This window comes from Motacilla alba, chromosome 3, assembly GCF_015832195.1.
Source record: "Motacilla alba alba isolate MOTALB_02 chromosome 3, Motacilla_alba_V1.0_pri, whole genome shotgun sequence".
Taxonomy (NCBI): domain Eukaryota; kingdom Metazoa; phylum Chordata; class Aves; order Passeriformes; family Motacillidae; genus Motacilla; species Motacilla alba.
The window spans coordinates 59,690,569-59,705,420 of record NC_052018.1 but is presented as its reverse complement, the minus strand read 5'-3'; the positions used below and the strand labels follow the sequence as shown (position 1 = coordinate 59,705,420).

At 41.0% G+C, this 14,852-nt stretch overlaps 1 protein-coding gene across 11 annotated transcripts in view; it reads right to left on the bottom strand.

Annotated features, from left to right (window-relative positions):
- The window catches only part of TIAM2 (TIAM Rac1 associated GEF 2), a 166,911-nt gene that overhangs the window by 75,371 nt on the left and 76,688 nt on the right, over positions 1 to 14,852 (bottom strand). For all 11 annotated transcript variants that reach the window (XM_038131913.1, XM_038131907.1, XM_038131906.1 and 8 more), the window contains 4 exons: positions 13,080 to 13,191; positions 10,826 to 12,028; positions 4,672 to 5,107; positions 610 to 782 (listed from right to left, as the gene is read on the bottom strand). In XM_038131913.1, the coding sequence (XP_037987841.1) occupies positions 610 to 782; positions 4,672 to 5,107; positions 10,826 to 12,022 (1,806 nt within the window). In that variant the 5' untranslated portion in view covers positions 12,023 to 12,028; positions 13,080 to 13,191. The remainder of the gene's footprint in view (positions 1 to 609; positions 783 to 4,671; positions 5,108 to 10,825; positions 12,029 to 13,079; positions 13,192 to 14,852) is intronic.

Here is a 14,852-nt window from a genome sequence, read left to right as displayed (position 1 = left end):
GTGCCAAGTTAGTGGAGAGGCAACATCGAGGTAAAGAGAATGCAATCTGCATGAAGTATCTCTGGAGATATGTACAAGTGTGCCTATGAATCAACATGTTTCTATGCAGGCAGTTCCACATAACACTGTTCTTTATTGACATTTCCAGTGGTGCCCTTGAGCAGCCAAGGTATTCTGATTATTTTTAGCTCTCTTTCTTGAGTATCTTGCTCAAGCAAACTCTGTGGCCAGCAGATGCAGGGTTGAGCACCTTTACCATTCTGTAAGGGTGGAATACTAATAGATGTGAAAAAAATTGATTAAAAGTTGATTTTTTAGAAGCTTGTGATCAACCAGGTACCCAGAGCTTCTTGAAGATTTGTGGTCCTTGCTCTTTTTTTTCTAAGCCATAATTGACTGGGCCAACTGGTGTAATACCTGAAGTCATATCATACATTTAATATTATAATAGTGTAATGCAACAGTGCTGTTGTGCTATTATTTTTAAGTCAAAGGCAGAAACATGATGTGTGTGTGCATGTGTACATACAATCATATAGATACATGTGTAGACTCACAAACACATCCTAAAATGGAAACAACTACCAAGTTATGCATGCATCCTGTTACCTGAAATAGGTAGACATCTCCAAAAGAATTGCTGAGACAGAACACATTTTCTTTCTTGGGATGTTCAGGAACAGACTGAACTATACTGTCTTCTGCAAACAGGGCATATCGAGGCAAACTGCTCTGCTCCATTGAGTTCCTTCCATAGGTCTCATAAAACAGTAGTGTACAACCTTTTGCAGTTCAGAGGGACAAAAAAACATGAGGAGAAAGTGAGTTACGGATCTCCCAACATTATATAATGTTTTTGTGAATTAAGACACCCTTCAGAGACAGGGAACATCAGTTCTGCTCCTCTTCCGAAACAGATAAAAAAGGAAGATCTTCTACACAGAAAAACAGTTAATGATCAATTTGCCAATGAAAAGTTGAACCAGGCATCTAATAGGGCCACAACAAACATTTATGGACTTAATAAATAAATCAGGACACCACAATATGGAAGCATCCAAGGATTAGGGTAGGATGGGGTTTGAGCAATCTGCTGTAGCAAAAGATGTCCCTGCCAATGGCAGGGGAGCTGGACTAAAGGTCCCTTCTAACCCACAATATTCTATCAATAAACTCAGCCTATTAAAATGTTAAGGCATGTAGAAGAGATTAACTCCTGCTTAGTTAAATCAGCTTTTGTGTTTCTTTATTAAATTGAACCAACTCTCTCATAACAGCCACTTAAGAAATCTTCGTATTTGTTGAAAAGATTTGCAGAACCCTTTGTCATCATACAACATGCTTAGTGAATCAATTTCTCACATTTAAACCAGATTTCCTTGAATCTAGCTGGAAATTGGAGACTCAGACAATTCTGAGTAATTTACAGTTTTAAAAGGCTGAGTTTGAGCATGTTCAGTCTTGTAAATAGTGTTATATCCAAGGTATGAAGCTTGCATCCAGAAAACAAACTTATCCTTGATGACGGCAATCTCGAGTATAACAAGTGGAATTACTTCTGGAGGAGGGTGGAAGAGACTTGATCCCAGCAGAGGACCCTTGATCCTAGCCCACAGCAGTATGACTATAGTGCCATGATGCCTTTGGCAGCGATGCTGGCTCAAGGAGGGCCTGTGCCCCCCATCCCTGACAGCCTTTCCTTCCTGCCTTGTTATAACCCACTGTCCTCTGAGACGCACCCATTTGCCTGTTCGAGGGGTCATGGATTGAAGTGCACTTCTAAAATACCATTACGAAGGGAAACCCGTATCAGAGATTTCTGATCAAATCATCCATTGACTGAAAGTTTTTAGAGTAAGGAATCTAATACATAGAAATACCTCTACACTACATAACTGCACCTTTTCCTGTTAATGTCCAAAGTGACTGGCAGAATATTTTGGGTAAGAACAAATCCTATACATTTGGTCCTATCTATTCCATTGGGCACCCCTCACTTTATCTTCTTTATGCCACTGAAACACTTGGAGATCTCTGCAGGTGGAAAAAAGGACATGGTTTGTAACACTCCGCATATCAGAAATGTCATTTGAAAATAACTGAGCAAACTAAACCAACAAAACCAAGTTTTCTCTTGTATTCAGCAGCAGCAACATACAACCACTTCCACTTCTGCATTTTAGGAAAGTGCAGAAGTTTAAAGTTTTTAATATTTATTTTAAAATATTTCCATATTCTCATATTTCCCCTATTTGCTCTAACTGAAGATAAGTCATATTTTATCCTGAGAGTTTATATGTACAAAAATAAAAAATTTTGAAGGGCGTGTATGTATGCTTGGGTGTATGATACCCCAGGTATATCTTTAGGTCAACTCCAGTGATCCCTGGAAGCAGCTAGTTTCATAAGCTCTGTCAGACCCACCGGGACTGATTATTGTCCAAATATTTTAATTAAAACTTGAGCTGAAGGGAGAAAGCAAAGGGAAAGCAATTTCCCTCGTTAAAGGAAACTTATTGGACAGGACAGATGGAAAAGAGAGTTTCTCTTGGTACACAGTTACTATTCAGGCTCAGGTCTTGGTGGCCCTGAAAGTGGAGCAGAGGCCTCAGGACATGTATACTTTTAAGTCTGGCAGGTAACTAGACGGTTATAAGCCTTCTGCATATTTATAATTGAACACATCTCAACAGAGTGCAAATAAACATGCTGTTCCCCATTTACATATTTAGAGTCATGCTTTAAAATATCTTGGCAATTTAAACTCCAAGAACAAATTAAATACTGATTCATTCAAAAACCTTTATAAAGAGAACCAAAGCAAGTGTCTTGATCTTGATATAGCAATTATGAAAGCAGAATTACACCTTGAAATCCAGATAGGCATGTTTATTTTGGAATCAGAAGTCTCCACAGGACAGTAAAGGTAAGAGATCAAGGAAATTAGGAATGTATATTTAAAACAGCTAGCAAAGTGCAAAAGACTCTGTACCATGAATGCAGCCAGATCAACCACTAAGGTAAAAAGCATTGCATCTAACAGTTATAATGTTAGACGTTAATAAAGCTTTTTACAAAGAACTGTATTGCTCCTTTTTTGGAGCTGTGGAAATTCAGGTAGTAAGAAGAGACACAAATTTTTCAAGGTCACCAATGAGCCAATTTTATAGCCAAAAAAATGAACATGAAGCACCTAAATTGCTTGCCAGAGCTTCATTATCCCAGAAATGCACAAACTACTAGTATATAACATATTTCAGTTTAGAGTTTTGATAGAATTGTTTAGAAACTGAATTTTAGAAGAGGCAGATTAAACTATCTTCATACTCCATAACACAAACACACACAATAAGAGGGTGGAATTCAGGTACTGTTTTTCCCTTTGTATACACTGCTTGTAAGCATGAATCATGCTATCTGATGATGCTATCAGGGCAAGTGATTTAAACCACTAAGCCTGCCTGCATTTTGATCCCTTGATAACAAGTCTCTGAATTTTTAGGCAGAATTGCCTCATTCTAGTAAGTTTGCTTCTTTTCAACCAGCACTATCAAGCAGAACATTACCAGGACTTGCTGTTTGCTGTTCACTTTTCTTCAGGTCTACACCCATGCACAATTTTTAAAAGGGCAACCTGTGGGAAAGTTGTCATTTTCTCTTCTGTAGTCCCAGATATGACAGGAAATGATCAAGCTTGATTATTTCCTTGCTCATTAACTTCGTATTATATTTACTGAAGGACAAATCCTTTGGATGCAAATCAAAATTTTAAAAAAGGGTATTAACTCACCCATTAAATTTCCCTTCCTCCCCACAACAGATATTATTTTCCTTCTCACACTTCCTGACACTAGTACACTTCTCACAGCACCCTCTGAACCACAAATGGAGCACAACAATCACACCTGCAGCATCCCCCTTGAGTGGATTCCCCTCCCATGGGGCTGTTTTCACAACAGGAGCAGCTGCAGGAGATGGGAAGCTGGGCACGCAAAAAGCCAGAAGGGGTGGGTATTGCTGGGAGCAGAGAATGTGAAAGACCACCCAGGGAAAGGAGGTAGACCTACAAGTCCTGAGAATGGCTGCCTTGGGCACCACAGGGCTTTCCCTGCTGCTGCTTCAGCTTCCTCTTCTCTGAACCACACACACTTTTCTGTGTAAAGTCTCTGGCACTGGAGTTCACCTCTCCATTATATTGCCACCTAAAGTGCCAGAAATGAACAAAACATTTTTATAGTAAACTACCCCATCCTTCAGTAAATTTCATAGCAGAGCCTAATGAACTCTAGCAAGGAATTGGGCACCAGCAACTTCTCCTGACCCTTAAATTTTGGTTCAATTTGGTCTTTGACCTCTAAACATCCCAAAGCATCTTCTAACTCCCCAGTCTGGTGTGAACACACAAATCAGGAAGACAGACAAAACAATTCCCACTATGGTATTAAACACAAGGTTGCACACACAATGCCAAAGACATTGAGCAGCACCTCAGTTCAGTGGGCTGCCTAGGCACATGCTCCACTTTAGGTGGAGGGTAGACCTTGTAAAGTTAGGTGTGATGTTCTGATCCCCCTAAATCTGCTAACAGAAGCCAGCATGCATGAAATGCTGCTGAGACACAACAGAAAGAACTGCTGCTACCAAGATGAAGGATCAAGGTGGTGGTTTTACCTTTAAGTGTAACCCAGTACTGCTTCCACTTCCGTCGTGTGACCAGCTCCAGCTTCTTCTCCTTCTGCAGGGTCACCAAGGGTTTGAAGAACAGCCACCCTGCCTTGCGCACCACTCCTTGCTCTTTCTCATACAACAAATCCAGCTGCTCCAAGGAGCTAAGGGACTCGCCACTGGAGTCTTCTGTTTCTGATGAGGTCTCCGTATTCTCCATGTTCATCCTGCTCATCTCCAGCTCTCGCATGAAGTTCTCATAGATGTTCTGCCTCAAGGCATCACTGCTGACAGCATTAGTGGACTCGCTTCTCTGGGACAGGGCATGGCTGGAGCCAGGAGACCACAGTAAAGTGGAGAGCTGTGATGGTGCCAGTGTGTCCGTGGTGAAGTTGTCCATTCTGCTGTCAAAGTATTCACTCCCATCTTTACACTTTGGCTCCTGTGCATAAATGGAATTTATCTGTGATCAGTCACCAGAGCTACAATCAAAAGACACACCCCATTTGTCAATTGAATTTGTTTCATGTTCAGCCACTTCCAGTTCATTCATCTTTTTACCTCTACATCACAGCCTTTGCCTCAGCCACTGACACCACCACTGTTACCATTCAGTTTTTTCAGCAAAACCCCATTAGACCCTATCCACTAATTGGAGCACTTTGGTAATTCTGGCATGCTTTGAGTAATCTCAAATTTCACTAGAAACTACTGTCTGAAACCTGAGGTACTCCAGGAGACAACTACATCCTCCATCTGGAACACAGGCACCATGTTTTGCATCTGTTTCAGTACAAGCAGGAATAGTGTCACAACAGGTTTTTTTATTATTATAGGGTTTTTGATACTTTGGTACTATCATATTGGTGCAAGGTGGCTAGATTTAGCTACAACACAACAAGGCTGATTTTAACCTCCACTTTCTATTTGTCATACAAATGGTGCTTAACCAACAAAAAAAAAGGTCAAAAGAGAATGTTTTAAGCTTGTTAGAATTGATCAATTGACGAAAACCTAATCTAAAACAATATGTGATTTAAAAAAAGAAAGGCACGCTTGCTGACTGGCTTAAATCCAATCTCCAGACTGCAGAGCTGTGTATTTTCTGAGCTGCTGGGAACACCCTGAGAGTTTGATCATCCCATCAAGCACTGGCAGGCCTTTCTCCTAATTGCACTGTGCAACTTCATCCCTTGGATTGAGAGGGCTGGTTAATTTTATTTGAAATAATCAGGCCTAATGGTATGATTTCAACTTTGCCTTTGATATGGATGCTAGAGTAGGCCCATTTCTTGCCACTGCTTGTCAACATGGGACTTTGTTGGCAGTTTGGACCTTTTCTCTTTTAAGCCTTTCCAAGTAATGTGCTGTATGATCCCAACTCTCCCAAGCTCCAGGGATGGACAGGGATTTTCCTACTACCCAAAACAGAGCTCCTTGGACTAACTTCACTGTTGAGAACCACACCATCCATCCTAAGAAGCCATTTATTGTCTTCTGAACTCAAGTGTTGCCAATGCTATTTAAAAACAACTAAGATTAAGAACCTAAAACACAAAAGACACATTGCATTTTGCAGTAAAAGTGTGAAGGAAGAAAAAAGAAGATATTGCAATAAACAATTTGAGAAGTGAAGCTATTACCCTCGGTAATAATAAAGCCATTATACTTTCACGTTTAGACTGCCTCTCTAAAAGCATTTATTTTCTCACAGACTACTGTACTAAGAACAAAGTAAATAAACATTGGTCTCCTGGGAGCTGTTCTCCCCAGCAGCTTTGAAAACAGCTACTTTTTTCTTTGCTTCTTACTTGATGCTCTTCAAAACTACAGCAAAAAAGAGGTAGTTTTGGGAGCATCAGGACCTCCGGTGTGCAGAAAGACTGGGACCGTACACCCTCCCAGGCAATGCCAGACCACTTTTCCAGCAGCAGGACACTGCTGCTTGGGGTGTCACAAAAGCCAGTTTGACCTGAACCCCAACAGTACATTGAACTTCAAGTCTGGCTTTTCAGATCACTGGAGATCCAACTCTCATGGTAAAGGAGCACCTTCCTCATATCTTGTTGCAAGGTGTTAACCAGTGTTGCCCAACAGTAACTCCCTAAACAACAACAGTTTAACTGGTTTTTATATGGTAAAGGGAGGAAGATCAGCACATGGGGGGGCAAACCAGGATAAAACCCCACATGCAATGCATTTATGCCACAAAGCAACTGTAGAACATGGATTGTACAACTGCGCTGGTGATCTGTACTTCAGGGAGAAACTGAAAGCTTTCTCCACCCTTGTTTTAATTACTGCCACTGTAATTGTGTGCCAAAATCCAGCATTTTAATTGTTTTACTATTCTCCAGGAACTGCTGGAGAACATTAGTGTACAGCTTATTAAGAATATGTATTTCTTTCAGTCCCAAAACACTAGTAAGAGACAAAACACAAGGCAAATACATAGAAGGGGTCTGTTGTGAAAACCCACCACTGGAACAGCAAACTTTAGGGAAAAATGTGGGATGCAATCTGTCAATGACCAGCCACTAACCAAATCCTGTATTTTCTCCTCACACAGAAAGGGTAGGAATGAGGAAGTACCAGAGTAGAGAAAATGGATAACTAATCCAAAATGAATATATACACTTCACCAGGACACCACCACTTGTATTTTTCTTTTCTTAAAGAACTGAATTGGTAGAGTCTGACAGTCTCTGTTGATCCTTGGGAAAGCTTTCATTGTAGCAAAATCTGCCACTACTGAAAAGGTTTGACCTAAGTTGCTGCTCCAGGTGGTTTCCCTGCCAGGAAACTTTCTGCTGATTTTTGCTCTGTTGAATCTAGTGATGATAGATCTCTATTTCTACTCAGCTGCATTCAAGGAGATCTCTCAATGTTTGAGATATACTCTGGAATAGCTAAAGATAAGGCAAAAGATAAAGTGGCTAAAATACCAATTAGACAAAGTGACACACGTAATAATTAGCTGTAAAGAACAGCACAGGAAAAACGCAGCCTGCTACATTCATTAGGAGCCATGCTAAAAGGAGAATCTAAAACTAGTCTTCAAGTCAAATAAAGAGGTTCATTCAATGTACTTTTCTTTTAAATTCTCTCTACAGCCCACATCAGGGCTCTGGCTTATAAAGTCATAAAATTTCAGATACGATTCCTGAAGTGAGGCTATTTTAGTTAGCTCAAGAACCTTTCTTCAGTAGCTGTTTCTGGTGGATGGATTGACATTTTACACAGAAATTGCTAATGTTCTCCATGTTAAAGAGATGCACAGAGTTTACACCACCATCTTAGCCATATCTGGCTGTGCAGCCAGTCTGCCTAAATTCTGTCCACAGGTCTGACATACCTCACACACGCCTTTCAGATCACACACATTGAATTGCAACTCAGCATCACCCCAATGCCATTTCAGCACAGATTAAATTAAATGAAGATGTGTGCTGCAGTACAGTACCAGTGATGCATTGAGGGAACACTTTAGGACACCCTCATGCAAGGAAAACTAGGTCTTGGAAACGATTATTGCAAGTCTTGATGCAAGATCTTTGTTAGAAAGGTAAATTCAATTCCAGGATAGATCAGATCAAGCAAACATAAAGAAACATCCAAGTAACTGGACAGGGCACAACTAAGAACTCCTCTGGAATATTCCATATGCAAATCTGTTTGTGGATGATTTAAAACAGGTGAGAAGGAAGGGTGCCAGAATGAAAAGGAAATAGATTGCCAATCTTAACACAGGAGACCAAGGAGAGTCTGTATAGCCAGCCCCACAAATGCAGGCCAAGAAAAGACACTTCTCCCTTTAAATAAATCATAACAGATTAGAAATAGGAAAGAATAACTAATGTAGAAGGCAATACTGACATTAGAACAAACTGTCTGGAATGACATTTACTCTGCCTATTAGCAAGTATTGAATGAGATGGTCTGGAAGAAGCCTCCAAGATGGAGAAAATCCTACCTGTGTTTAAGCTGCAATTTGTTCACAAAGGGGATTAAACTCCATTGCCTTTCTAGTGTCAGGGGTCTGGCCTTAATATCCCAAGCCTGTGCCTCCTAGGCCTGTGCTCCCATGAAGCAGGGGGCTTGGCTGGTTTGTTTCTACTGGGGCAGCTGGTGGGACTACCCAGCCACCACCAGCACTTAGGCCCACTTACAGGGAAATATTCCAGCTTTCACCTACGTTCAGCCCAAGTGACTCACAGCCAGTTATTACTAATGTACGGAGGAAGGGACGCCTTGTTCAGAGCAAAGCACAGATGCTGCCATCGACAAGATGAAGCCACACAAATAGGGACCAACCACGTGACCGAGCAGAACCATGCACGACACGTCTGTCTTTTTAAGTTAAAGGACTTGTTAAGAGTATAAGGACTACCAAACTACAACCCCCAGAAGAGATGGCACGTTAGTCAAAGTGTGAAAGATGGAAATGAACCAATAAAGCCACACAAGGCACTGCAAAACTACAAAGCATTCACTACCTCCCTCTTACCCTTCCTGTCACTGGATGCTTGTCTGATTAAAATCAGTGACTAACCATTTCCTATGCCTTTTTCTAAGAAATCACCGCTTTTGGAGTTAGGGCTGTTTTCCTTCTACCAGAATCTGATTCAAGCTTGATGTAATCTCACCAGCCAAATTTTCTTGCCGCGTCTGAAGTCAGTGCACTGCACAGTGAATTCAAAATAGCTATGAATTGCGCACCACAAATGCCATTCTGAAAATGTCATAACTAAGTAACACATACTAAAGGTCTGGGATGCAGAAATCATATGCAAAGCCTGGCAGTAAAATCCAGAGCAGCTACAGATGTTGAAATCAGTGAAGAATCCTGGAACAGAGCACTGAGGCTCCTCAGTGATTCCAGGTTTTTTTGCCCTCTCTTTCACAGCTGAGTAAGAAGGTGAAAAGACAGCATCTGATAAAGTACATGAGCACTAACTCACAAAAGAAGTGATGCAAATAAACAGCTTTCATTTTCATTTCCATTTCCCAGTTCTGTAGCCCCCCAGCCAGGACGCACACCAGCAAACCTTACGCTGAGCTCATTCTGAGCCTAAGGGTCTGTCCGAGTTTTACATTGCAATGACAGATGCACATTGGTTAAGCGCAAGACCTGTCTGAATTTCCAGTACAGGAGACAGGAAACTTCTGAAGTGGCCAGCACACCAATGTTGCTGAAAGGGAGCATCTTTCATTTAGGGAAGCACAGTGACTGTTCCTGTATGACAAACACCAGGGAAGATTCAGGGGAAAAAAGGAAGGAAAAAACCAAAAATCCAAACCAATCCAAAAACGGTCTCATCTCAGCTTGCAAACTCACACACAGAGACCAGGCACAGTCTGGAATTTAAAGAGCCAATTCTGGGGCCTGCAGCTAGAGATGAGAATTTCATTCCTGACCACAGGCATCCTAAATTCCTATTAAAGGGATTAGTCTTAAATTCTTCTAAAGAAACATCCTTTCCCTTCCTCTTGCTCTCCCCCTCCCATCTCTTTCACACTAGCATCTCCCAGTGAGCCAGATGGCAACTCAAGTTTTTCCATCTGGTGAACTAAGCTGACACATAGGAAGGAGGAGGTTCATATAATGCCTTCAGAGGATATGGAGGCAGAACCAGCACCTCTGGTCAATATGGCTGCTTGCCTTGCTAGAAATGGACCAACAAGCAAAAAGTGAGTGGTGAAGCCAGTAAAACAGACAGGGAGCATCTGAAAAGATGAGTGCAATGTCCTCCCTCTACTGCTCCTTCCACACTCTTCAGATAATGTATGCTAATCCATAGCACATATATTTCATACTTGAAATAAAAAGAAGGTTTAAACCCCAGGTCACTTTTTAAGTAATGCAACAATGTCAAAAGCAAATTCACAGAGAAATTAGGCTGCAAAGACTGGAGTTAACTTAGAAGGTGACAAAATATGAAAACAAGAAGGGAAAATTTGCACAAAATAATGTGTCTCTTTTTTTGCTGCTGACATTTCAGACAGCACCAGGGATGCAATACTTCTCAAAATTCCACAAATTACTAAATGAGATAAGCAAGTAATCAACCTGCAAAAAAGATTAATATCATGCAATCACTATGCTTATAAGAGGAATATAAAAACCAACTTTCATGCACTTAGGCTGGTTTGTACATACCTGCAGCTTCCTTTTCTTCCTTGAAAGACTTCCCGTCCAGTCACTGATGCGCCGCATTCGGTTCTTTAATGTATCCTTCTTGGATGCATCGTCACCGAGGGGCTTAGACTTTCTGCACGGGAGGGTGTAGGAGGTGTAATGGGCAGGACTTCCCTGCTCTACCCTGGAGGGAACATCAATATCTGAAGCAAAGGAGACACGGTTGCTTAGGCTACCAGGAGTGTCAATATACTCATCAGATAGCCTGATCCCAGGTGGAGGAGTGCTTTCCAAATTTGTATCCTTATAGAGATCTCGGAGTGAGGAAAGAGATGAACTTTGGTTGAAGGACTTCTTGTTGTCGCTTGCTGGGAAACTGGCATGAATGCTTGTATCTGGAGTGCTCCTGGTCAAATATGAACCATCCAGCTCATTGATATCCCCAGCATTTCCCCAGAGAGAGTCATACCACGACGACTCAGAGCTGAGGGAGCTCCCTTTACTAGACCGAAGCCTTGAATCGGTAGGTGACAGACGATGGCTTGAAGAACAGTCGGCACTGGAGTTCCTCCTGACATCAAGCAGGTTATTTGGCTTAGATTCCAAGGCAGGGGAATACCTCAGCAACTGCACTGGCCCACTGGACTCCTCGGTTGGTACCTTGCTGTTGTTGCTGTTGTGGAACTCGACCCTCAAGCAACCGTCCAGCTTCCCCAGAGTTTTAATGAGAACTTTAGGACTCCTCCTGTCCTCTGATGGGGAGGTTGATGCAAGACTCTCATTCTTTCCATAGCAATTTAAAATGTGGCCATTGCATTCTCGAGAGGCAGCATGATTACTTCCAGCTTGGAGGCCAATATAGTGGAAACCATTCTCCGGCAAAAACATCACGTTATTCCCTTGGCAGTAGTCCCCTGAGGCATTTGTCCTGTGCTTGGCATGGACATTGCTTTTGGAGACTTTCATCACAGTGTCACCAAGTCTAGAGGAATAAGGCTGACTACTCTTGAAGTGTGAAAGGCAGCTTCTGGCAAGGGACCTTGATTTGTAGTTTGAGCCACTGCTGGTATGTCCCCATCCATGCATAGAGCAAGACTTTTCATCTTTAGCATGAATGCTACGAATTTTCAGAGAGCAAGGCTTTTGCTTGGCTCCAGCTGTAGTAGCAGCATGATTTTTTGATCCCTGAAGACTATATTGGCTTTCTGAATTCCCCATTTTCCACTAAATTAAGAAGAGTTTCATTAGAAACAATGGCTAGAAGATGGAGCAAAAAGTAACAGGCCATTTTTACCCTCTACACAGGAAAACGCCTATTTTAAAAATGATATGAAACAATTGTTTAAAAAAAAGCCATTAAATATCCATGTACAACATTAAATTCATAACTGAACTTATTTTAGGGGCAAGCGAGGAAAGCCTATTTTCTCTGTGGTTCATTACCCCTCTGTTATAAAGCTGGAATCTAACTCCATTGAAATCATGTCAACACCTTCCTCCACCCACACCCTTGGCAACATCCTTTTCTTATAACTTACAAAATCTCTGGCTCCCAAGAACAATGGCATAATGAAAGGGAGACAGTAAGATAATCATAACTTAGATGTAAAGTGAGCTGTACTTTCAGAGAAATCCCTTCTGCCAGCAGACAAGCCCACTGCAGTTTCAGCTTGACTGATTTTTGTGCAACCAAGTGTTGCCTCAATAAAATGTTCAGTAAACCCCGGCTATGTGTTTAAATGAGGCTAGTCTAAGAGAAAGGAAAGGGAAAAAAAATTGCCAAAAATCAGACAAAAAAGAACTTGGTTAGCAAACAGCCTCATCTTCCACTACAGCACAAAACTGCATTATGTTCATCCAGCACAGCACAGTTCGATAGTTTGCTTGGTGAAATGCTCTTCAGTTTTTCACAGTGTCTGCAATGAATAGCACACACTGGAGGAGTTAAATTGCCCCACTGAGGTGACTGAAGATTTCAAACCTACATAAAGTGCACCCCAAAGTAAAGAAGACAGTTCTGTTCTTTTTGTAACTCAGTATGAATCTCCAGTGCAGAAACACCAAAATGCTTTTTCCACCAGCACTACGCTTCTTTACGCACAAAATCTCAGACTATCACCCGGAGGAGGATACACTGCTGCCTCATTAAAAAGTTGTCAAAACAAGCCATTGCAAAAGCATAATCTTATCTTCTAGAGTTTCTATGTTTTAACATCCCTACTTCAAGCCCTTAGCACTTTTAGATTAAAAGCACAGTATAAAAGAAAGAGCAAACCTGTAGGAGCGCTCTCAAACACGGGCACGGTCAGCAATCAGTATGCTCTGCATTGTCTTCACAGCCAGCCACTATGCTTGCCAAAACCAGAACGGAGCTGCACACAGCCTTCCTAGAAAACACCAAAACGACAAAAAAGGGTTTTCAGTCAAATACAACTTACACTTTACTACAACTGTATGTAAAATGAACAAAAAAGAAAAAAATCAAAAGTTATAAATTAAGAGAAATTCGATGAAGACAATTCCTGGAATTTAGACATACATTTTTACAAGTATACTCTAACAATTGACATTGAATAAGTCATCAAGTAAATCTTTCATTTTCTTGCCTCTTTGTTTGTCCTCCTCTCCTCTCACTGATGAGTCAGGACAAACTTTCATCCCGCTCCAACTGTCCTTTTGGGAGACCAATTACAGTTCACAGTATTATGCAATGGTCCATTACAATATGGACCTGACTGATCAGAGCAATGTCCCACAGCATCTGTTTATCTTTCCCCATGCCTGGATTCCAACCATGACCTATGCAGTGAAAGGCCACCATGAAATTCACTCCAGCAGTAACCTCGCTCTTTAGGTTTGTTCTGATTTTAAGTTAATCTGCCAGTAAAACAAGAAAAAGGCTGCACCAAGCATTGCACAGACCCAGAGGTAACAAGACCCAAGCTCTTCCTAACCCTCTGAAAGTATTGGCTCTTCACTTAGCACACAAAGACCGCAACTCAAAGCAAAGGGACCAAATCTGGATCTCATAGAACACACCAGCAACTTAGGGATTGAAACACTCTATAGAAAAGAAGTAGCACAAAATGTTAGACTAAGTTTTGGAACACACAGTTAAGTTACAAACCATTCTTAACACACAACCACCAAAATTTTTCCTTTCTGCCTAAATTCCATGGCTACTGTTCATAATTTTCAAATGAATAGCTACTTGATTTGAACATGCTGGATATTGCTCTTGTTGACTCTTTTTGTGGCTATTAACTGCATAAGAACCTTGAAAGAGTTTAAATTAATTCATTGGTATGTAGCTAACCTTACCAAAAACAAAGGTAAATGTTGCCAACTAGAAGTAAAAACAGTCTTAACAGCAAGCCTAAAAAAATGTTAGCAAATAAATCACTTGGAAGAGACAGATCATGATAGAGATGCTCCAGATCTATAAACATGAATTAATGCCTGTTATCACAAAGATATCTGATAAAACAGATAAATCACAGAAATTTCATCTTACACCCAAAAAAGAAAAAAAATCTGTAATTTTCTTACTCTCTCTAACAATTTGGAAATCTGCTATTTATGATACCCTTGTCTTTGCAGGTTTGATTTGCCTATGCTGCTAAATGTACTCCTCTATGTGTACAGTTTTCAAAGTGTCATACTGAACTTGGATTGAACAAAAAGACTATTGATTCAAGGTTAGCAGAAGACAATACACAAACTTCCTAAGCTTCAAGCTCCTGAACAAATTGCCAACACCCAGCAGCATTGTCTTCCTATATCCAAGAGGCACAGACCACAAACAAGCAATGAGTTTACAATCAGAATTCCTCATCTGGGAGCAAAAAGTACATTCAACAAGAGACCTTTGAGGGGCTTATATCTATTCATAAGGAAACGCTGAACTTAATTTCTCTAAAGAAACAGGCAAAAAGACCATCTGGTCTCCATAGTGATTGTGCAATGGTTAGGTAATCCCTTTAACAGAGTAGGTAGTGAGCAAGCTGCTGTCATGAACTTCAAAAGACAGACCTTCAATTTGTCAAGG